The sequence below is a fragment of the Bombina bombina genome, chromosome 12 (assembly GCF_027579735.1).
Source record: "Bombina bombina isolate aBomBom1 chromosome 12, aBomBom1.pri, whole genome shotgun sequence".
NCBI lineage: Eukaryota > Metazoa > Chordata > Amphibia > Anura > Bombinatoridae > Bombina > Bombina bombina.
In genome coordinates, this window is record NC_069510.1 from 3,657,409 (window position 1) to 3,682,174 (window position 24,766).

Here is a 24,766-nt window from a genome sequence, read left to right on the forward strand (position 1 = left end):
AATAATTTTAATGATGGGAAACGGTCCAATGAAGAATTTGTTCAATTTCCTAGTAGGAGTTGTTAAACGTAAATGTTTAGTGGATAACCATACTAAGTCTCCAGGTGAGTAGTTAGGTGATGGTCTTCGTCGTAGGTTATAATAATTCTGTTGTCTCTTCTGAGCACACCTTATGTTGTCCGATAGAATTGAGAATGTTTCAGCTATTGTGTTAGTAGTATCTGTCACAACTGGACAGGCACTATCTATTTGAGTGTTGAGATGGAATGTGGGGTGAAAACCATAATTTGCAAAAAATGGAGTAGTTTGTATAGAGGTGTGGTAGGAGTTGTTGTGAGCGAATTCTGCCAGAGGGAGTAAAGATGTCCAATTATCCTGATGTTGTGTTACATAGCACCTTAAATACTCTTCTAACCATTGATTGGTTCTCTCACATTGCCCATTAGTCTGGGGATGATAGGCAGTACTTAAGCGTCTTTCGATTTGTAATGCATTACATAATTCCTTCCATAACCGAGATGTAAATTGCGTTCCCCTATCTGTTGTTATGGATTGGGGTATTCCATGTAGCTTTACAACATGTTGGATAAGTAGGTTAGCAGTTTCTAAAGATGTTGGCAATTTATGAAAAGGAATAAAATGAGACATCTTGGTGAATAGGTCTACTACCACCATAATCGTTTTATTCCCATCTGAGTTTGGTAATTCGACAATAAAATCTGTGGCTATGTGAGTCCAGGGTTTGTCTGGAGCGGGTAGAGAGAGTAGATAACCGATTGGTTTTTGTTTGTCTATTTTGGAGGTAGTGCAAGTCTCACAACATTGTATGTAAGTTCTTATATCCTCTTGCATCTTTGGCCACCAGTATGATCTTTTAATCAATTCTAGGGTTCTATGAATTCCAGGGTGTCCACTGAGTTTGCTATCATGCAGGCTTTTAAGTAGGGAATTTCTCCAAGATGGTGGTACGTATAATCTATTGGAGTAATAAAATAATCCATCATTACGTTTTTCAAGCTTTTCCTTTGGAAAAGTGGTATCCAGGAGTTGTTCCTGTTGGAGGTTCCCATCTTGTTTGAAAAGGAGTCCAATATTACTCTGTATACAGTTATCAGGAATTACAGTGCCATGATACGTTAAGTTAGTGGGTTTCTGAGGTAATCTTGATAAGATGTCTGCTTTAGAATTTTTAGATGCAGGTCTATATGTAATGATATAAGAAAACCTAGTGAAGAACAAACTCCATCTAACTTGTCTTGAGGTGAGAGTTTTATGGGTCTTTAGGTATTGTAAATTCCTATGATCAGTATAGATCTGAATAGGAATTTTTGTACCCTCAAGGAGGTGCCTCCAGTGCTCTAATGCTGCTTTCATTGCCAGTAACTCCTTCTCACCGACATAATAGTTTAGTTCAGAAGTAGTTAAAACGCGTGAGTAGTAAGCTATTGGATGCATACGTTCTTGTGGTGAATTTCTTTGAGAAAGGATAGCACCAATTGCATAGTGAGAAGCATCAACCTCCAGTATATACTGGAGATTGGGATCTGGATACTTAAGAATTGGTGCTGTTGTAAAACTTGTCTTTAGGAACTGGAAGACTTGTTCAGTCTCAGGTGTCCAGTTGAAAGGTCTGTCTGTTTTAGTGAGATTTGTTAGGGGTTTTGTTATACCAGCAAAGTTTTTAATGAATTTGCGGTAGAAATTTGAAAACCCAAGGAACTTTTGGATGTCACGTTTATTCCTTGGAGTGGGCCAATCAAGGACAACTTGAATTTTGTTAGGTTCCAATGATATGCCACTTGGTGTTATATTATATCCCAGGAATGTAATATTTTGTGTATGAAATATACATTTTTCTAACTTAGCATAAAGACTGTGTGCTTTCAATCTGTGTAAAACTGCACGGACATGTTTAACGTGGTCCTGATAGTTAGATGAATATATGAGAATGTCATCTAGATATATTACCATGGATGTGTCGAATAAATCCCTGAAAATATCATTAATAAATCGCTGAAATGTGGCTGGGGCATTACAGAGCCCAAAAGGCATGACTGTATATTCATACAGTCCATACCTTGTTCTGAACGCGGTTAGCCACTCATCTCCTGGTCTTATTCGGATGAGGTTATAGGCTCCTCTCAGATCAAGTTTTGTAAAGATGTTTGCACCTTTTAGCCTTTCAATAAGTTCAGGGATCAAGGGTAATGGGTATCTGTCTTTAAGTGTTCTTTTGTTTAATTCCCTGTAATCTACTATTGGCCGTAATGTTTGGTCTTTATTTCTGACAAAAAATATGCCTGCTCCAGCCGGTGAGGTTGAGGGTCTTATGAACCCTTTTCTTAAGTTTTCATTAATATAAGTTTTTAAATTCTGTAGTTCTGGTTCTGAAAGTGGAAATATGTGTCCGTATGGAATGTCAGATCCTGGGATTAAGTCTATAGGACAGTCATATGGACGATGGGGGGGGGCAGATTTTCTGCCTCTGTTTTACTGAAAACTTGTTTTAGATCATCATACTCCAAAGGGAGATTTGACTCAGTTAGTGCTAAAATAGGTATCTGTGGATTGCATGTTGTCTTGCAATATTCTGAGCTGAAATCAAATGTACTAGTTAACCAGTTAATTGTGGGTTGATGTATTTGTAACCATTGTAACCCTAACACTATATGAAAAATAGGAGATTGTATCACATCAAATGTAATGTATTCCCTGTGGGATGTGTGAGTGGTTACCAGGATAGGAATGGTTTGATGTGTTATTGGTCCTGTTTCTAACTTTTTACCATCAATAAGACGCACCATTACAGGTTTGTTTTTTTCAATAAGGGGAATTTTATTCAATTTTACATAATTAGTGTCAATGTAACTGGAAAAAGCTCCAGAATCTATGACTGCTTTAGAGTGGAAGAGTCGGTGATCCCACTGTAAGGAGACAGGAAGTAAGCAGTTAGTCATTTCTGCGGTTAAGGACAAAATTGCAGAATTTGAGAGTTCAGGCTTACCCTTTTTTTGTTTCTTGAGGGTTGGGCAAGCTGTAACCTCATGATCTTTAGAGCCACAATAGAGACATAGATGATTTGTCCTACGTCTTAATTTTTCTTCTGGAGACAAGGGTCCTCGGATTACTCCGATGTCCATAGGCTCATCAGATGTACGTTGTGTGTGTGATGTTAGTCTATTTTCTGTCAATTTTGTATGTGAGTCATAAGTAGATTTTTCTAACTTTCTTTCCCTGAGCCTGTGGTCAATCTTAATTGAGAGCTGCATTAATTGCTCAAGATCTTCTGGCAGATCTATTCTCGCAAACTCATCTTTAATTGCCTCTGAGAGGCCAATCCTGAATTGATTTCTAAGGGTAATCTGATTCCAACCGGAATCTTGCTGCCAAATTTTAAACTCCGAAATGTAATCCTCCACTGCCCTTTTTTCCTTTCTGAGAGACCTTAATTTTTTATCAGCTGTTAGCTGTTTGTGTGGATCCTCATATAGAGAGGAAAGGGCTTTAAAAAATTCATCAATGGAGTTCAGTATAGGGTCATTCCGTTCAAATAAGCTATCCGCCCATGCTCTAGGCTCTCCTCTGAGGTAGGATATGACAGTTAATACCTTAATTTTGTCAGTGCTAAAAGTTTTGGGCTTCAAAGTGATAAAGAGTATACACGAATTCAAGAACTGCCTAAAAAGTTTTCGATCTCCAGAAAATTTTTCTGGAGGACTTACAGGTGGTTCAATAATAGTTTCTGTTTGGGGTTGTATGGGTTTTAAACTATCTTGTATGATTTTTCTAAGTGTCTGATTTTCAACCTGCAACTCCCTTAGACCAACATTTAACTGATCTACTTTTTGATCTAATGTTGCAACATAATTTGAGAGTTCCATAGGATCCATCACTATGGTTTTTTCCTTTTGGCTTGGTATTTCTGTAATAACCCAAATATTATTTCTGGAATTACAATATGTACAAGTATCTTTTTCACATAATATGCTTGAAAAAAACTTAATATGAGAAAATGGTGTTTGTTCCTTTATTTCACAACCATTACTTATCTGAAAAACAGTGGCTATGATAAAAAGGAGTTTAATTTTATGAGACAGAGTATAGGATAACATAAGCTTAGTGTTAGCCTTTGTCTCTCTGATCTCATTAAGCAAGCAATGAGAGTATGGCAGAAACATGTGTGTAAACAAGCAAGCAAAATAAATGAAAGATAATAAAGATCTTTTAGCTCACCAATTGTCAGTTATAGTTAAGGTCCCAGTGTGCTGGAATACAGTGGATTAAGCAACGATTGATGGAAGTGAGCTCGGTGAAGTAATTTAGCTGTGGAAACCGGTACAGCAAGCTGAACGAACTCGGCGTCAGCGTGGAGGTAAGTGAAAGTTGGAGCGGCCGCCCGTGACGTCAGAGGAAGTTCCGATGCATCAGCTGTTGGAGTCTTGTCAGGCTTCAGAGGTACGATGTACCGTAACAGCAACTGAGCAGAGTGTAAATACGGAGAGGCACAGGATTCACAACAAGCAGCAGCAAGTAGAAAGGTAACTGATTCTTGATCAGATGAGTCACAAGTAAGAGAGAGGCTGAGTATAACAGGTGTAACCAGCTAATACCAAGCAATGAAGCTATAGGCTTCATTGCTTATAAAGGTAGAAAAAAACGAAAATGAGGCTAAAGCAGGATTCACTCCTTAAAGAGACAGTACTGTGACAGTTTTGGAGTTTTATTCAAACTATTCTGCCTTTTTATGGTCATTGATGGCATTATTTGTTTTCATTAGATACAATAAATGCATATTTTTCATTTTTCTGTTTTCATTCAGATTATTTCCTGAGGATGCGGAATCTCATATGATTCAATTTGCTCTTCAGGACATAGAGGATCTTTTTTTCAAAAGCTCTTGATTCCTCACGCAAGGGTCACCTTTTTTGGGTTTCCAGATGGTTTATGTCACTGTCTTTGTCTCTATCAGACAAGGGACAATTTGTATTGGGTTCCGTCTGTCGGTACCTTTAGTCTCTATTATTTCCTTCAGTTGCTATATATGCATAGAAGTTTTAACAGCATTGGATTCAATTTCCTTTGCTCATTTTCTATGGAAAGATCCTTTCCAGCTTTTTATGAGTGTTGTTTCTTCAAGAACATGGTTGGAGGATCAATTAACCAAAAAGTTTGTTGATTCCTCAGACAAGAGTAACTTTTTTTAGATTTCCAGATAGATTCAGTGTCCATGACTCTGTCTCTGTTGGACAAGAGACGTCTGAAATTGGTTTCAGCTTATCGAAACTTTCAGTCTCAATCATTCCCTTCGGTAGCCTTTTGCATGGAAATTCTAGGTTCTTATGACTGCTGCATTGGACGTGTTCCCCTTTGCTCATTTTCACATGCGACCTCTTCAGCTTTGTATGCTGAACCAGTGGTGCCGGGATTATACAAAGATATCTCATTTAATATCTTTAAAACCGTTTGTTCGACACCCTCTGACGTGGTACAGATCACCATCGTTTAGTTCAGGGGGCTTCTTTTTTTCTTCCAACCTGGACTGTGATCTCAACAGATCCAAGTCTGATAGGTTGGGGAGCTGTATGGGGGTTTCTGACAGCACAAGGGGTTTGGGAAATCTCAGGAGGTGAGATTACCAATCAATATTTTGGAACTCCGTGCAATTTTCAGAGCTCTTCAGTCATGGCCTCTTCTAAAGAGAGAATCGTTCATTTGTTTTCAGACAGACAATGTCACAACTGTGGCATATATTAATCATCAAGGAGGGACTCACAGTCCTCTGGCTATGAAGAAGTATCTCGAATACTGGTATGGGCGGAATCCCGCTCCTGTCTAATCTCTGCAGTTCATATCCCAGGTATAGACAATTGGGAAGCTGATTATCTCAGTCGCCAAACGTTACATCCGGGCGAATGGTCTCTTCACCCAGAGGTATTTCTTCAGATTGTTCAATTGTGGGGACTTCCAGAAATAGATCTGATGGCTTCTCATCTAAACAAGAAACTTCCCAGGTATCTGTCCAGATCCAGGGATCCTCAGGCGGAAGCAGTGGATGCATTGTCACTTCCTTGGAAGTATCATCCTGCCTATATCTTTCCGCCTCTAGTTCTTCTTCCAAGAGTAATCTCCAAAATTCTGAAGGAATACTCGTTTGTTCTGCTGGTGGCTCCAGCATGGCCTCACAGGTTTTGGTATGCGGATCTTGTCTGGATGGCTTCTTGCAACCGTGGACTCTTCCGTTAAGACCAGACCTTCTGTCACAAGGTCCTTTTTTCCATTAGGATCTCAAATCCTTAAATTTAAAGGTATGGAGATTGAACGCTTGATTCTTAGTCAAAGAGGTTTCTCTGGCTCTGTGATTAATACTATGTTACAGGCTCGTAAATCTGTTTCTAGGAAGATATATTAACGAGTCTGGAAGACTTACATTTCTTGGTGTCTTTCTCATCATTTTTCCTGGCATTCTTTTAGAATTCCGAGGTTTTTACAGTTTCTGCAGGATGGTTTGGATAAAGGTTTGTCTGCAAGTTCCTTGAAGTACAAATCTCTGCTCTTTCTGTTCTTTTTCACAGAAGGATTGCTATTCTTCCTGATATTCATTGTTTTGTACAAGCTTTGGTTCGTATAAAACCTGTTAAGTCAATTTCTCCTCCTTGGAGTTTGAATTTGGTTCTGGGGGTTCTTCAAGCTTCTCCGTTTGAACCTATGCATTCACTGGACATTACATTTCTTTCTTGGAAAGTTTTGTTTCTTTGGCCATCTCTTCTGCTAGAAGAGTTTCTGAATTATCTGCTCTTTTTTGTGAGTCTCCTTTTCTGATTTTTCATCAGGATAAGGCGGTGTTGTGAACTTTTAAATTTTTACCTAAGGTTGTGAATTCTAACAACATTAGTAGAGAAATTGTGGTTCCTTCATTATGTCCTAATCCTAAAAATTCTAAGGAGAGATCATTGCATTCTTTGGATGTAGTTAGAGCTTTGTAATTTTATGTTGAAGCTTCTAAGAATTTCCGAAAGACTTCTAGTCTATTTGTTATCTTTTCCGGTTCTAGGAAAGGTCAGAAGGCCTCTGCCATTTCTTTGGCATCTTGGTTGAAATCTTTATTTCATCATGCTTATGTCGAGTCGGGTAAATCTCCGCCTCAAAGGATTACAGCTCATTCTACTAGGTCAGTTTCTACTTCCTGGGCGTTTAGGAATGAAGCTTCGATTGATCAGATTTGCAAAGCAGCAACTTGGTCTTCTTTGCATACTTTTACTAAATTCTACCATTATTGATGTGTATTCTTCTTCTGAAGCAGTTTTTGGTAGAAAAGTACTTCAGGCAGCTGTTTTACAGTTTGATTCTTCTGCTTATAATTTCAGTTTTTTTCATTATAAGATTTAAACTTTATTTTGGGTGTGGATTATTTTTCATCGGAATTGGCTGTCTTTATTTTATCCCTCCCTCTCTAGTGACTCTTGCGTGGAAGATCCACATCTTGGGTATTCATTATCCCATACGTCACTAGCTCATGGACTCTTGCTAATTGCATGAAAGAAAACATAATTTATGTAAGAACTTACCTGATAAATTCATTTCTTTCATATTTGCAAGAGTCCATGAGGCCCACCCTTTTTTGTGGTGGTTATGATTTTTTTGTATAAAGCACAATTATTCCAATTCCTTATTTTTGATGCTTTCGCACTTTTTTCTTATCACCCCACTTCTTGGCTATTCGTTAAACTGATTTGTGGGTGTGGTGAGGGGTGTATTTATAGGCATTTTGAGGTTTGGGAAACTTTGCCCCTCCTGGTAGGAATGTATATCCCATACGTCACTAGCTCATGGACTCTTGCTAATATGAAAGAAATGAATTTATCAGGTAAGTTCTTACATAAATTATGTTTTCTTCAGAGCACAATCTTTACATCCTCCTTGTTTCAGTAAGGCAAAGAATGACTCGGGATTATGGTAAGCGTGAGGATACTTAAAACTTTGCTGGGGTGTCTTTGCCTCCTCCTGGTGGCCAGGAGCTGAACTCCCAACAGTAATTGAATGGAATTGTGGACTCTCCATGCCATTGGAAAGAAATAAGAGTTAAAGGAGATTATAGCTATATTACCCAAGCTGCTATTTATTTTCTCATGAGGGAGAGCATACATAGGGGTTGATTTATCTAATGTTGGAAGGACACAATTCGCTGTGGCAAACAGTATAAGCTGTCAGCATTTATCATTGGACAAGCATTTCTTGTGACATGCTTGTGCAATGCCGCCCCCTGCACATACGCAGGCAATCAGCCACTAGCAGGGGATGTCAATAATCTATATTTGCGCAGGGTAAACTTTACAATATAACGATGTCAATCATCCTGATCGTATCCGATCGGGATGATTGCTGTCCGCCACCTCAGCGGTGGCGGATGAGTTAAGGAGCAGTGGTCTTAAGACCACTGCATCTTAACATTTGTTTCTGGCAAGCCTGAAGGCTCGTGCGGAAATGGCTGCATTTGCAGCTTACTAAATCTACCCCATTGTGTGTGTGAGCAAATCCCTGAACATACATCTAATAGTAGGGATAAAAACATAACCTCTCCGCATTCCAAGCATCTGTACAGATCTGCCCTAAGGTTCTGAATAATAAGGGTGGGGGTCTTTAAAACTGTATTCCCTTGCTGCGAGAGATATTAACAAGGGTGGGGGTCTTTAAAACTGTATTCCCTTGCTGCGAGAGATATGAACAAGGGTACAAGTTTGTCAATGGAATGATGATGTCTTTGTTCTGTTAGTAGGGGGTATATTTTATAGGTTTGAAATAATGGAGGTCTCAGACATTTTACCCACAAGGTGGTGATGTAAACCGTTTGGTTTTTAAATTACTGTTCATTTAGCGTTAACTTGTTTAGATAGGTGGCCCTTTTATCTTTTTGTTTATGATTTTGTTAATCATTAACAAATAAATGTCACTGACCCAATCTGAGCATGCGCAGTGCTTCAACAAGGGTGCGTGAGACATATTTACATCTGCCATGTGCACAGCAACAGCTATCACTGAAGCAGTCATACCATTTACCAGAAGCACGTGTGTACTAAACTTATGCTGCTAATCCATGCAGAAATGTAGTCCTGTATATTTCAGTTTTATGTTTTCTTTAAATCCCTAAGCTGCCACTTCCCATGCTGGTCAGTGATGTTCCAGTGTAATATTTCCAAGTGTACTGTATGTTAGGTAGCAGCCAGAGGATAAAGCGCACTTAACCATATATGACGAACCAATCAAAAGTGTAAAATCCATTAACTCTTTTGCTTCATATTAAAACCAAGTTGATATTCGGCACACATAAAATCAAACGAATGAGTGTAGACAGTCATTTGCCAACATGTTTTGTGCGCATGCGCACTTGGTCCCTAAATACCTGTTGACCTTTCCTCACCTTTATTTAGTAAAAAAATGTAAAGATATATTCACTTGTTGGATCATGATACATTCACAGCATAAAGAGCCACTACCGTACTGTATATTACATGTGAGTAAGCAGAATGTCATCCTATAGTGTGACACTTGCTGTCCTGCACAATACTGTTATCAAGTTTTAGGATTTAAAGGCACTGCAGATTCACAAAGTAAATTTAAATTATAGTTTTGTCAAAGGAAATTTGCTATCATACAGATTGTTCCTCCTGAGGTCTGTAAAGTATTAGATTTCTGCTGCTGTTTTCTTAACGCTTTGCTTGTCTTGCTTTTTCCTATCTTCTCCTCTTGCACCCTCTGCTGCTCTGGACACACTTTGTGCTTTTCCTGCTGGGCTCTGTATTTCTTGGGGTCAGCTACAGTGTCTCTGAGCCAAGTGACCTTCCTCTGTGTGAAGCTTACTGGAACCAGGAGAGCACGGCATCTTCTCCACTGGATCCTGATGTGCCGCTCCCGTCCATGGCAGCAGATCCTGCCGCTGCAACGAGCCAGATTCATACACCGCCTCATCTGAATGGCCATGCAGCTGGGCTAACGGAACACACGTGAGACAAGAACTGGCGGCCTGTGTCCTTTGTCACGGCAACCAGCAGACGCTTCACAAATATCCACTGGTCACATTCCATGCCGGTATATTGGCTGCATTACACAGTGCGACCAAACCTGAACATCTCAGCATATGTGTATGTTTAGCAGAGTCATTATTACTGGAATTACCTGTTACAGTAGCTTTAGAAGGAACCTCATCTTACAACCTTTGGTGTTTTTCCTTTTTTCTATATATATATTATTTGTTAATTATCTCTGTATGTTACAAACTGAAATAAATATTTTTTGCATGTTGCGTTTTTGTTCAGTTTGGTGTATTATCAGGTGTCTATTACTGACAAACCACACACAGAGTATAGACTACATAATGCAAAGCTGTATACATCAGTGTAGAAGATATAAAGATGTGTATAGCACCCTCTTCTGGTACCCAAACAATAGAATTAGTGATTCACCAGGCAGAGTCTTATACTTACTAGGGAAGGTTCTCCTCGCTCTCCAATTAATATGCTGTTTTATGGGACCAGAATATTTTCTATGAAGACAGGAACTGTAAAGACTGTCCTAGTGATAATAAAGGTGTTTGTAGAATACCTCTGAGGCTATTAATTCTATTAGACACCATCATACACTCCTGCATGGTACAGTATAGGGTCTGTATATAGTAGTAATAAGATATCTGCAGCAGTAAAACAGTTACACAGGAGTATTATACAGACACAACCTATATACACCATTAGACACACCTGGATGGTACAGTATAGGGTCTGTATATAGTAGTAATGAGATATCTGCAGCAGTAAATCAGTTACACAGGAGTATTATACAGACACAACCTATATACGCCATCATACACACCTGAAGGGTACAGTATAGGGTCTGTATATAGTAGTAATGAGATATCTGCAGCAGTAAATCAGTTACTCAGTACCTCAGGGGTATTATACAAACACAACCTATATATACCATCATACACACCTGAAGGGTACAGTATAGGGTCTGTATATAGTAGTAATGAGATATCTGCAGCAGTAAAACAGTTACACAGGAGTATTATACAGACACAACCTATATACACCATCATACACACCTGAAGGGTACAGTATAGGGTCTGTATATAGTAGTAATGAGATATCTGCACCAGTAAATCAGTTACTCAGTACCTCAGGGGTATTATACAAACACAACCTATATACACCATCAGACACACCTGCATGATACAGTATAGGGTCTGTATATAGTAGTAATGAGATATCTGCAGCAGTAAATCAGTAACACAGTACCTCAGGTGTATTATACAGACACAACCTATATACACCATCATACACACCTGAAGGGTACAGTATAGGGTCTGTATATAGTAGTAATGAGATATCTGCAGCAGTAAATCAGTAACACAGTACCTCAGGTGTATTATACAGACACAACCTATATACACCATCATACACACCTGAAGGGTACAGTATAGGGTCTGTATATAGTAGTAATGTTATATCTGCAGCAGTAAATCAGTTACACAGGGGTATTATACAGACACAACCTATATACACCATTAGACACACCTGCATGGTACAGTATAGGGTCTGTATATAGTAGTAATGTGATATCTGCAGCAGTAAAACAGTTACACAGGGGTATTATACAGACACAACCTATATACACCATCATACACACCTGCATGGTACAGTATAGGGTCTATATATAGTAGTAATGTGATATCTGCAGCAGTAAATCAGTAACACAGTACCTCAGGTATTATACAGACACAACCTATATACACCATCATACACACCTGAAGGGTACAGTATAGGGTCTGTATATAGTAGTAATGAGATATCTGCACCAGTAAATCAGTTACTCAGTACCTCAGGGGTATTATACAGACACAACCTATATATACCATTAGACACACCTGCATGGTACAGTATAGGGTCTGTATATAGTAGTAATGAGATATCTGCAGCAGTAAATCAGTTACTCAGTACCTCAGGGGTATTATACAGACACAACCTATATACACCATTAGACACACCTGCATGATACAGTATAGGGTCTGTATATAGTAGTAATGAGATATCTGCACCAGTAAATCAGTTACTCAGTACCTCAGGGGTATTATACAGACACAACCTATATACACCATCAGACACACCTGCATGGTACAGTATAGGGTCTGTATATAGTAGTAATGAGATATCTGCAGCAGTAAATCAGTTAAACAGTACCTTAGGGGTATTATACAGACACAACCTATATACACCATCATACACACCTGCATGGTACAGTATAGGGTCTGTATATAGTAGTAATGAGATATCTGCAGCAGTAAATCAGTAACACAGTACCTCAGGGGTATTATACAGACACAACCTATATACACCATCAGACACTCCTGCATGGTACAGTATAGAGTCTGTATATAGCAGTAATGAGATATCTGCAGCAGTAAATCAGTTACACAGTACCTCAGGGGTATTATACAGACACAACCTATATACACCATCATACACACCTGAAGGGTACAGTATAGGGTCTGTATATAGTAGTAATGAGATATCTGCAGCAGTAAATCAGTTACTCAGTACCTCAGGGGTATTATACAAACACAACCTATATACACCATCATACACACCTGAAGGGTACAGTATAGGGTCTGTATATAGTAGTAATGAGATATCTGCAGCAGTAAATCAGTAACACAGTACCTCAGGTATTATACAGACACAACCTATATACACCATCAGACACACCTGCATGGTACAGTATAGGGTCTGTATATAGTAGTAATGAGATATCTGCAGCAGTAAATCAGTTAAACAGTACCTCAGGGGTATTATACAGACACAACCTATATACACCATCAGACACACCTGCATGGTATAGTATAGAGTCTGTATATAGCAGTAATGAGATATCTGCAGCAGTAAATCAGTTACACAGTACCACAGGAGTATTATACAGACACAACCTATATACACCATCATACACACCTGAAGGGTACAGTATAGGGTCTGTATATAGTAGTAATGTTATATCTGCAGCAGTAAATCAGTTACACAGGGGTATTATACAGACACAACCTATATACACCATCATACACACCTGAAGGGTACAGTATAGGGTCTGTATATAGTAGTAATGTGATATCTGCAGCAGTAAATCAGTTACACAGGGGTATTATACAGACACAACCTATATACACCATCATATACTCCTGCATGGTACAGTATAGGGTCAGTATATAGTAGTAATGAGATATCTGCAGCAGTAAATCAGTTACACAGGGGTATTATACAGACACAACCTATATACACCATCATACACACCTGAAGGGTACAGTATAGGGTCTGTATATAGTAGTAATGTGATATCTGCAGTAGTAAAACAGTTACACAGAGGTATTATACAGACACAACCTATATACACCATCATACACACCTGAAGGGTACAGTATAGGGTCAGTATATAGTAGTAATGAGATATCTGCACCAGTAAATCAGTTACTCAGTACCTCAGGGGTATTATACAGACACAACCTATATACACCATTAGACACACCTGCATGGTACAGTATAGGGTCTGTATATAGTAGTAATGTGATATCTGCAGCAGTAAAACAGTTACACAGGGGTATTATACAGACACAACCTATATACACCATTAGACACACCTGCATGGTACAGTATAGGGTCTATATATAGTAGTAATGTGATATCTGCAGCAGTAAATCAGTAACACAGTACCTCAGGTATTATACAGACACAACCTATATACACCATCATACACACCTGAAGGGTACAGTATAGGGTCTGTATATAGTAGTAATGAGATATCTGCACCAGTAAATCAGTTACTCAGTACCTCAGGGGTATTATACAGACACAACCTATATACACCATTAGACACACCTGCATGGTACAGTATAGGGTCTGTATATAGTAGTAATGAGATATCTGCAGCAGTAAATAAGTTACACAGTACCTCAGGGGTATTATACAGACACAACCTATATACACCATCATACACACCTGAAGGGTACAGTATAGGGTCTGTATATAGTAGTAATGAGATATCTGCAGCAGTAAATCAGTAACACAGTACCTCAGGGGTATTATACAAACACAACCTATATACACCATCATATACTCCTGCATGGTACAGTATAGGGTCAGTATATAGTAGTAATGAGATATCTGCAGCAGTAAATCAGTTACACAGGGGTATTATACAGACACAACCTATATACACCATCATACACACCTGCATGGCACAGTATAGGGTCAGTATATAGTAGTAATGTGATATCTGCAGCAGTAAATCAGTTACACAGTACCTTGGTGTATATAGGTTTTGTCTGTATAATACCCCTAAGGTACTGTGTAACTGATTTACTGCTGCAGATATCACATTACTACCATATACAGACCCTATACTGTACCATGCAGGTGTGTTTGATGGTGTATATAGGTTGTGTCTGTATAATACCCCTATCAGACACATCTGCATGGTACAGTATAGGGTCTGTATATAGTAGTAATGAGATATCTGCAGCAGTAAATTAGTAACAAAGTACCTCAGGAGTATTCTACAGACACAACCTATATATACCATCAGACACACCTGCATGATACAGTATAGGGTCTGTATATAGTAGTAATGAGATATCTGCAGCAGTAAATTAGTTACAAAGTACCTCAGGAGTATTCTACAGACACAACCTATATACACCATCAGACACACCTGCATGATACAGTATAGGGTCTGTATATAGTAGTAATGAGATATCTGCAGCAGTAAATCAGTTACACAGTACCTCAGGTATTATACAGACACAACCTATATACACCATCATACACACCTGCATGGTACAGTATAGGGTCTGTATATATCAGTAATGAGATATCTGCAGCAGTAAATCAGTTACACAGTACCTCAGGTATTATACAGACACAACCAATATACACCATCAGACACACCTGCATGATACAGTATAGGGTCAGTATATAGTAGTAATGAGATATCTGCAGCAGTAAATCAGTTACACAGTACCTCAGGGGTATTATAGAGACACAACCTATATATACCATCAGACACTCCTGCATGATACAGTATAGCATCTGATTTACTGCTGCAGATATCATTACTACTATATACAGACGCTATACTGTATCATGCAGGTGTGTTTGATGGTGTATATAGGTTGTGTCTGTATAATACCTGAGGTACTGTGTAACTGATTCTGATCTGCAGCAGTAAATCAGTTACACAGGGGTATTATACAGACACAACCTATATACACCATCAGACACACCTGCATGGTACAGTATCTCAGGGGTATTATACAGACACAACCTATATACACCATCAGACACACCTGCATAGTATAGTATATAGTAGTAATTAGATATCTGTAGCAGTAAAGCAGTTACACAGTACCTCAGGAGTATTCTACAGACACAACCTATATATACCATCGGACACACCTGCATGGTACAGTATAGGGTCTGTATATAGCAGTAATAAGATCAGCAGTAAATCCGTTACACAGTACCTCAGGGGTATTATACAGACACAACATAGATACACCATTAGACACACCTGGATGGTACAGTATAGGGTCTGTATATAGTAGTAATGAGATATCTGCAGCAGTAAATCAGTTACACAGTACCTTAGGGGTATTATACAGACGCAACCTATATACACCATCAGACACACCTGCATGGTACAGTATAGGGTCTGTATATAGTAGTAATGAGATATCTGCAGCAGTAAATCAGTTAAACAGTACCTCAGGGGTATTATACAGACACAACCTATATACACCATCAGACACACCTGCATGGTATAGTATAGAGTCTGTATATAGCAGTAATGAGATATCTGCAGCAGTAAATCAGTTACACAGTACCACAGGAGTATTATACAGACACAACCTATATACACCATCATACACACCTGAAGGGTACAGTATAGGGTCTGTATATAGTAGTAATGTTATATCTGCAGCAGTAAATCAGTTACACAGGGGTATTATACAGACACAACCTATATACACCATCATACACACCTGAAGGGTACAGTATAGGGTCTGTATATAGTAGTAATGTGATATCTGCAGCAGTAAATCAGTTACACAGGGGTATTATACAGACACAACCTATATACACCATCATATACTCCTGCATGGTACAGTATAGGGTCAGTATATAGTAGTAATGAGATATCTGCAGCAGTAAATCAGTTACACAGGGGTATTATACAGACACAACCTATATACACCATCATACACACCTGAAGGGTACAGTATAGGGTCTGTATATAGTAGTAATGTGATATCTGCAGTAGTAAAACAGTTACACAGAGGTATTATACAGACACAACCTATATACACCATCATACACACCTGAAGGGTACAGTATAGGGTCAGTATATAGTAGTAATGAGATATCTGCACCAGTAAATCAGTTACTCAGTACCTCAGGGGTATTATACAGACACAACCTATATACACCATTAGACACACCTGCATGGTACAGTATAGGGTCTGTATATAGTAGTAATGTGATATCTGCAGCAGTAAAACAGTTACACAGGGGTATTATACAGACACAACCTATATACACCATTAGACACACCTGCATGGTACAGTATAGGGTCTATATATATAGTAGTAATGTGATATCTGCAGCAGTAAATCAGTAACACAGTACCTCAGGTATTATACAGACACAACCTATATACACCATCATACACACCTGAAGGGTACAGTATAGGGTCTGTATATAGTAGTAATGAGATATCTGCACCAGTAAATCAGTTACTCAGTACCTCAGGGGTATTATACAGACACAACCTATATACACCATTAGACACACCTGCATGGTACAGTATAGGGTCTGTATATAGTAGTAATGAGATATCTGCAGCAGTAAATAAGTTACACAGTACCTCAGGGGTATTATACAGACACAACCTATATACACCATCATACACACCTGAAGGGTACAGTATAGGGTCTGTATATAGTAGTAATGAGATATCTGCAGCAGTAAATCAGTAACACAGTACCTCAGGGGTATTATACAAACACAACCTATATACACCATCATATACTCCTGCATGGTACAGTATAGGGTCAGTATATAGTAGTAATGAGATATCTGCAGCAGTAAATCAGTTACACAGGGGTATTATACAGACACAACCTATATACACCATCATACACACCTGCATGGCACAGTATAGGGTCAGTATATAGTAGTAATGTGATATCTGCAGCAGTAAATCAGTTACACAGTACCTTGGTGTATATAGGTTTTGTCTGTATAATACCCCTAAGGTACTGTGTAACTGATTTACTGCTGCAGATATCACATTACTACCATATACAGACCCTATACTGTACCATGCAGGTGTGTTTGATGGTGTATATAGGTTGTGTCTGTATAATACCCCTATCAGACACATCTGCATGGTACAGTATAGGGTCTGTATATAGTAGTAATGAGATATCTGCAGCAGTAAATTAGTAACAAAGTACCTCAGGAGTATTCTACAGACACAACCTATATATACCATCAGACACACCTGCATGATACAGTATAGGGTCTGTATATAGTAGTAATGAGATATCTGCAGCAGTAAATTAGTTACAAAGTACCTCAGGAGTATTCTACAGACACAACCTATATACACCATCAGACACACCTGCATGATACAGTATAGGGTCTGTATATAGTAGTAATGAGATATCTGCAGCAGTAAATCAGTTACACAGTACCTCAGGTATTATACAGACACAACCTATATACACCATCATACACACCTGCATGGTACAGTATAGGGTCTGTATATATCAGTAATGAGATATCTGCAGCAGTAAATCAGTTACACAGTACCTCAGGTATTATACAGACACAACCAATATACACCATCAGACACACCTGCATGATACAGTATAGGGTCAGTATATAGTAGTAATGAGATATCTGCAGCAGTAAATCAGTTACACAGTACCTCAGGGGTATTATAGAGACACAACCTATATATACCATCAGACACTCCTGCATGATACAGTATAGCATCTGATTTACTGCTGCAGATATCATTACTACTATATACAGACGCTATACTGTATCATGCAGGTGTGTTTGATGGTGTATATAGGTTGTGTCTGTATAATACCTGAGGTACTGTGTAACTGATTCTGATCTGCAGCAGTAAATCAGTTACACAGGGGTATTATACAGACACAACCTATATACACCATCAGACACACCTGCATGGTACAGTATCTCAGGGGTATTATACAGACACAACCTATATACACCATCAGACACACCTGCATAGTATAGTATATAGTAGTAATTAGATATCTGTAGCAGTAAAGCAGTTACACAGTACCTCAGGAGTATTCTACAGACACAACCTATATATACCATCAGACACACCTGCATGGTACAGTATAGGGTCTGTATATAGCAGTAATAAGATCAGCAGTAAATCCGTTACACAGTACCTCAGGGGTATTATACAGACACAACATAGATACACCATTAGACACACCTGGATGGTACAGTATAGGGTCTGTATATAGTAGTAATGAGATATCTGCAGCAGTAAATCAGTTACACAGTACCTTAGGGGTATTATACAGACGCAACCTATATACACCATCAGACACACCTGCATGGTACAGTATAGGGTCTGTATATAGTAGTAATGAGATATCTGCAGCAGTAAATCAGTTACACAGTACCTCAGGAGTATTATACAGACACAACCTATATACACCATTTGATACACCTGCATTGTACAGTATATAGTATTAATGAGATCTGCAGCAGTAAATTAGTTACACAGTACCTCAGGGGTATTATACAGACACAACCTATATACAGCATTAGACACACCTGGATGATACAGTATAGGGTCTGTATATAGTATTAATGAGATATCTGCAGCAGTAAATCAGTTACACGGTACCACAGGGGTATTATACAGACACAACCTATATACACCATCATACACCTGCATGGTACAGTATATGGTCTGTATATAATGGTAATAAGATATCTGCCACAGTAAATCATTTACACAGTACCTTAGGGGTATTATACAGACGCAACCTATATACATCATTAGACACACCTGCATGGTACAGTATAGAAGACGGGCTATGTGTACATAGTAGTAATGAGATATCTGCAGCAGTAAATCAGTTACACAGTACCTCAGGGGTATTATATAGATGCAACCTATATACATCATTAGACACACCTGCATGGTACAGTATATGGTCTGTTTATAGCAGAAATAATAATCCGTTACACAGTACCTCAGGGGTATTATACAGACACAACATAGATACACCATTAGACACACCTGCCTGGTACAGTATAGGGTCTGTATATAGTAGTAATGAGATATATGCAGCAGTGAATCAGTAACACAGTACCTTAGGGGTATTCTACAGATCCAACCTATATACATAATCAGACACACCTGCATGGTAAAGTATTTGGTCTGTATATAGTAGTAATGAGATATCTGCAGCAGTAAATCAGTTACACAGTACCTCATGGGTATTATACAGACACAACTTATATACACCATTAGACACACCTGCATGGTACAGTATAGGGTCTGTATATAGCAGTAATGAGATATCTGCAGCAGTAAATCATTTACTCAGTACCTCAGGAGTATTATACAGAGACAACTTATATACACCATTAGACACACCTGCATGGTACAGTATAGGGTCTGTATATAGCAGTAATGAGATATCTGCAGCAGTAAATCAGTTACTCAGTACCTCATGGGTATTATACAAACACAACCTATATACACCATCAGACACACCTGCATGGTACAGTATAGGGTTTGTGTATAACAATAATGTGACATCTGCAGCAGTAAATCAGTTACACAGTATCTCAGGGGTATTATACAGACACAACCTATATACACCATTAGACACACCTGCATAGTACAGTATAGGGTCTGTATATAGTAGTAATCCGATATCTTCAGCAGTAAATTAGTTACACAGTACCTCAGGGGTATTATACAGACATACCTGCATGATACATTATAGGGTCAGTATATAGTAGTAATAAGATATCTGCAGCAGTAAATCAGTTAAACAGTACCTCAGGGGTTTTATACAGACACAACGTATATACATCATTAGACACACCTGGATGGTACAGTATAGGGTCTGTATATAGTAGTAATGAGTTGACCTATCTGCAGCAGTAAATCAGTTACACAGTACCACAGGAGTATTATACAGACACAACCTATATACACCATCATACACACCTGCATGGTACAGTATAGGGTCTGTATATAGGTAATGAGATATCTGCAGCAGTAAATCAGTTAAACAGTACCTTAGGGGTATTATACATACACAACCTATATACATCATCAGACACACCTGCATGGTACAGTATATGGTCTGTATATAGCAGTAACAAGATATCAGCAGCATTAAATCAGTTACACAGTACCTCAGGTATATTCTACAGACACAACCTATATACACCATCAGACACTCCTGCTTGGTACAGTATAGGGTCTGTATATAGGTAATGAGATATCTGCAGCAGTAATCAGTTACACAGTACATTAGGAGTATTATACAGACACAACATTTATACACCATCAGACACACCTGCATGGTACAGTATAGGCTCTGTATATAGCAGTAATGATATATCTGCAGCAGTAAATCAGTTACACAGTACCTCAGGGGTATTATACAGACAACCAATATAGACCATCATACACACCTGCATGGTGCAGTAAAAAGTTTATATTTAGTAGTAATGAGATATCTGCAGCAGTAAATCAGTTACACAGTACCCCAGTGGTAATATACAGACACAACATATATACACCATTAGACACACCTGCATGGTACAGTATAGGGTCTGTATATAGTAGTAATGAGATATCTTCAGTAGTAAATCAGTTACACAGTACCGCAGGGGTATTATACAGACACACCTGCATGATATAGTATAAGGTTTGTATATAGTAGTAATGAGATATCTGCAGCAGTAAATCAGTTACACAGTACCTCAGGGATATTATACAGACACAACCTATATACACCATCAGATACACCTTCATGGTACAGTATAGGGTCTGTAAATAGCAGTAATAAGATATTTGCAGCAGTAAATCAGTTACACAGTATCTCAGGAGTATTATACAGACAACCTATATACACCATCAGACACACCTGCATGGTACAGTATAAGGTTTCTATATAGTAGTAATGAGATATCTGCAGCAGTAAATCAATTAAACAGTACTTCAGGGGTATTATACAGACACAAGTTATATACATCATTAGACACACCTGGATGGTACAGTATAGGGTCTGTATATAGTAGTAATGAGCTATCTGCAGCAGTAAATCAGTTACACAGGGGTATTATACAGACACAACCTATATACACCATCATACACACTTGCATGGTACAGTATAGGATCTGTATATAGTAGTAAAAATATATCCGCAGCAGTAAATCAGTAACACAGTACCTCAGGTGTATTATACAGACACAACCTATATACACCATCATACACACCTGCATGGTACAGTATAGGATCTGTATATAGTAGTAATAATATATCTGCAGCAGTAAATCAGTTACACAGTACATCAAGGGTATTATACAGACACAACTTACAGTATATACATCATTAGACACACCTGGATGGTACAATATAGGGTCTGTATATAGTAGTAATGAGATATCTGCAGCAGTAAATCAGTTACATAGTACCTCAGGGGTATTATACAGACACAACTTATATACACAATTAGACACACCTGCATGGTACAGTATAGGGTCTGTGTATAGCAGTAATGAGATATCTGCAGCAGTAAATCATTTACTCAGTACCTCAGGAGTATTATACAGACACAACTTATATACACCATTAGACACACCTGCATGGTACAGTATAGGGTCTGTATATAGTAGTAATGTGATATCTGCAGCAGTAAATCAGTTACTCAGTACCTCAGGGGTATTATACAGACACAACCTATATACACCATCGGACACACCTGCATGGTACAGTATAGGGTCTGTATATAGCAGTAATAAGATCAGCAGTAAATCCGTTACACAGTACCTCAGGGGTATTATACAGACACAACATAGATACACCATTAGACACACCTGCATGGTACAGTATAGGGTCTGTATATAGTAGTAATGAGATGTCTTCAGCAGTAAATTAGTTACACAGTACCTCAGGGGTATTATACAGACACAACCTATATACACCATCAGACACTCCTGCATGATACATTATAGGGTCAGTATATAGTAGTAATAAGATATCTGCAGCAGTAAATCAGTTAAACAGTACCTCAGGGGTTTTATACAGACACAACATATATACATCATTAGACACACCTGGATGGTACAGTATAGGGTCTGTATATAGTAGTAATGAGCTATCTGCAGCAGTAAATCAGTTACACAGTACCACAGGGGTATTATACAGACACAACCTATATACACCATATACACCACCATACACACCTGCATGGTACAGTATAGGGTCTGTATATGATAATGAGATATCTGCAGCAGTAAATTAGTTATACAGTACCTCTGGGGTATTATACATACACAACCTATATACACCATCAGACACTCCTGCTTTGTACAGTATATGGTCTGTATATAGCAGTAACAAGATATCAGCAGCATTAAATCAGTTACACAGTACCTCAGGTATATTCTACAGACACAACCTATATACACCATCAGACACTCCTGCATGGTACAGTATAGGGTCTGTATATAGGTAATGAGATATCTGCAGCAGTAATCAGTTACACAGTACATTAGGAGTATTATACAGACATAACATTTATACACCATCAAACACACCTGCATGGTACAGTATAGGCTCTGTATATAGCAGTAATGAGATATCTGCAGCAGTAATCAGTTACACAGTACATTAGGAGTATTATACAGACATAACATTTATACACCATCAGACACACCTGCATGGTACAGTATAGGGTCTGTATATAGCAGTAATGATATATCTGCAGCAGTAAATCAGTTACACAGTACCTCAGGGGTATTATACAGACAACCAATATAGACCATCATACACACCTGCATGGTGCAGTAAAGGGTTTATATTTAGTAGTAATGAGATATCTGCAGCAGTAAATCAGTTACACAGTACCCCAGTGGTAATATACAGACACAACATATATACACCATCATACACCTGCATGGTACAGTATAGGGTCTGTATATAGTAGTAATGAGATATCTTCAGTAGTAAATCAGTTACACAGTACCGCAGGGGTACTATAAAGACACAACCTATATACACCATCAGACACACCTGCATGGTACAGTATAGGGTTTGTATATAGCAGTAATGTGACATCTGCAGCAGTAAATCAGTTACACAGTACCTCAGGGGTATTATACAGACACAACCTATATACACCATCAGACACACCTGCATGATACAGTATAGGGTCAGTATATAGTAGTAATGAGATATCTGCAGCAGTAAATCAGTTAAACCGTACCTCAGGGGTATTATACAAACACAACCTATATACACCATCATACACACCTGCATGGTACAGTATAGGGTCTGTATATAGGTAATGAGACATCTGCAGCAGTAAATCAGTTAAACAGTACCTTAGGGGTATTATACAGACACAAACTATATACATCATCATACACACCTGCATGGTACAGTATAGGGTCTGTATATAATGGTAATGAGATATCTGCAGCAGTAAATTAGTTACACAGTACCTCAGGGGTATTATACAGACACAACCTATATATACCATCAGACACACCTGCATGGTACAGTATAGGGTTTGTATATAGCAGTAATGTGACATCTGCAGCAGTAAATCAGTTACACAGTACCTCAGGGGTATTATACAGACACAACCTATATACACCATCAGATACACCTTCATGGTACAGTATAGGGTCTGTATATAGCAGTAATAAGATATTTGCAGCAGTAAATCCGTTACACAGTATCTCAGGGCTATTATAAAGACAACCTATATACACCATCAGACACACCTGCATGGTACAGTATAGGGTCTGTATATAGCAGTAATGAGATATCTGCAGCAGTAAATCAATTAAACAGTACTTCAGGGGTATTATACAGACACAAGTTATATACATCATTAGACACACCTGGATGGTACAGTATAGGGTCTGTATATAGTAGTAATGAGATATTTGCAGCAGTAAATCAGTTACACAGGGGTATTATACAGACACAACCTATATACACCATCATACACACCTGCATGGTACAGTATAGGATCTGTATATAGTAGTAATAATATATCCGCAGCAGTAAATCAGTAACACAGTACCTCAGGTGTATTATACAGACACAACCTATATACACCATCAGACACACCTGCATGGTACAGTATAGAGTCTGTATATATCAGTAATGAGATATCTGCAGCAGTAAATCAGTTACTCAGTACCTCAGGGGTATTATACAGACACAACCTATATACACCATTAGACACTCCTGCATGGTACAGTATATGGTCTGTATATAATGGTAATGAGATACCTGCAGCAGTAAATCAGTTAAACAGTACCTTAGGGGTATTATACAGACACAACGTATATACATCATCATACACATCTGCATGGTACAGTATAGGGTTTGTATATAGCAGTAATGAGATATCTGC

The 24,766-nt window shown here is 38.4% G+C and overlaps 1 protein-coding gene across 3 annotated transcripts in view; it reads left to right on the top strand.

Moving 5' to 3' along the window:
* MED22 (mediator complex subunit 22) overlaps window positions 1-24,766 on the top strand; it is a 156,960-nt gene that overhangs the window by 109,323 nt on the left and 22,871 nt on the right. For 2 of the 3 annotated variants that reach the window (XM_053695758.1, XM_053695759.1), the window contains exon 5: window positions 9,810-10,297. The exons of the other annotated variant lie outside the window; for it this stretch is intronic. In XM_053695758.1, the coding sequence (XP_053551733.1) occupies window positions 9,810-10,002 (193 nt within the window). In that variant the 3' untranslated portion in view covers window positions 10,003-10,297. Of the gene's footprint in view, window positions 1-9,809; window positions 10,298-24,766 lie in introns of those variants that run through there. 3 annotated transcript variants of the gene reach the window in all.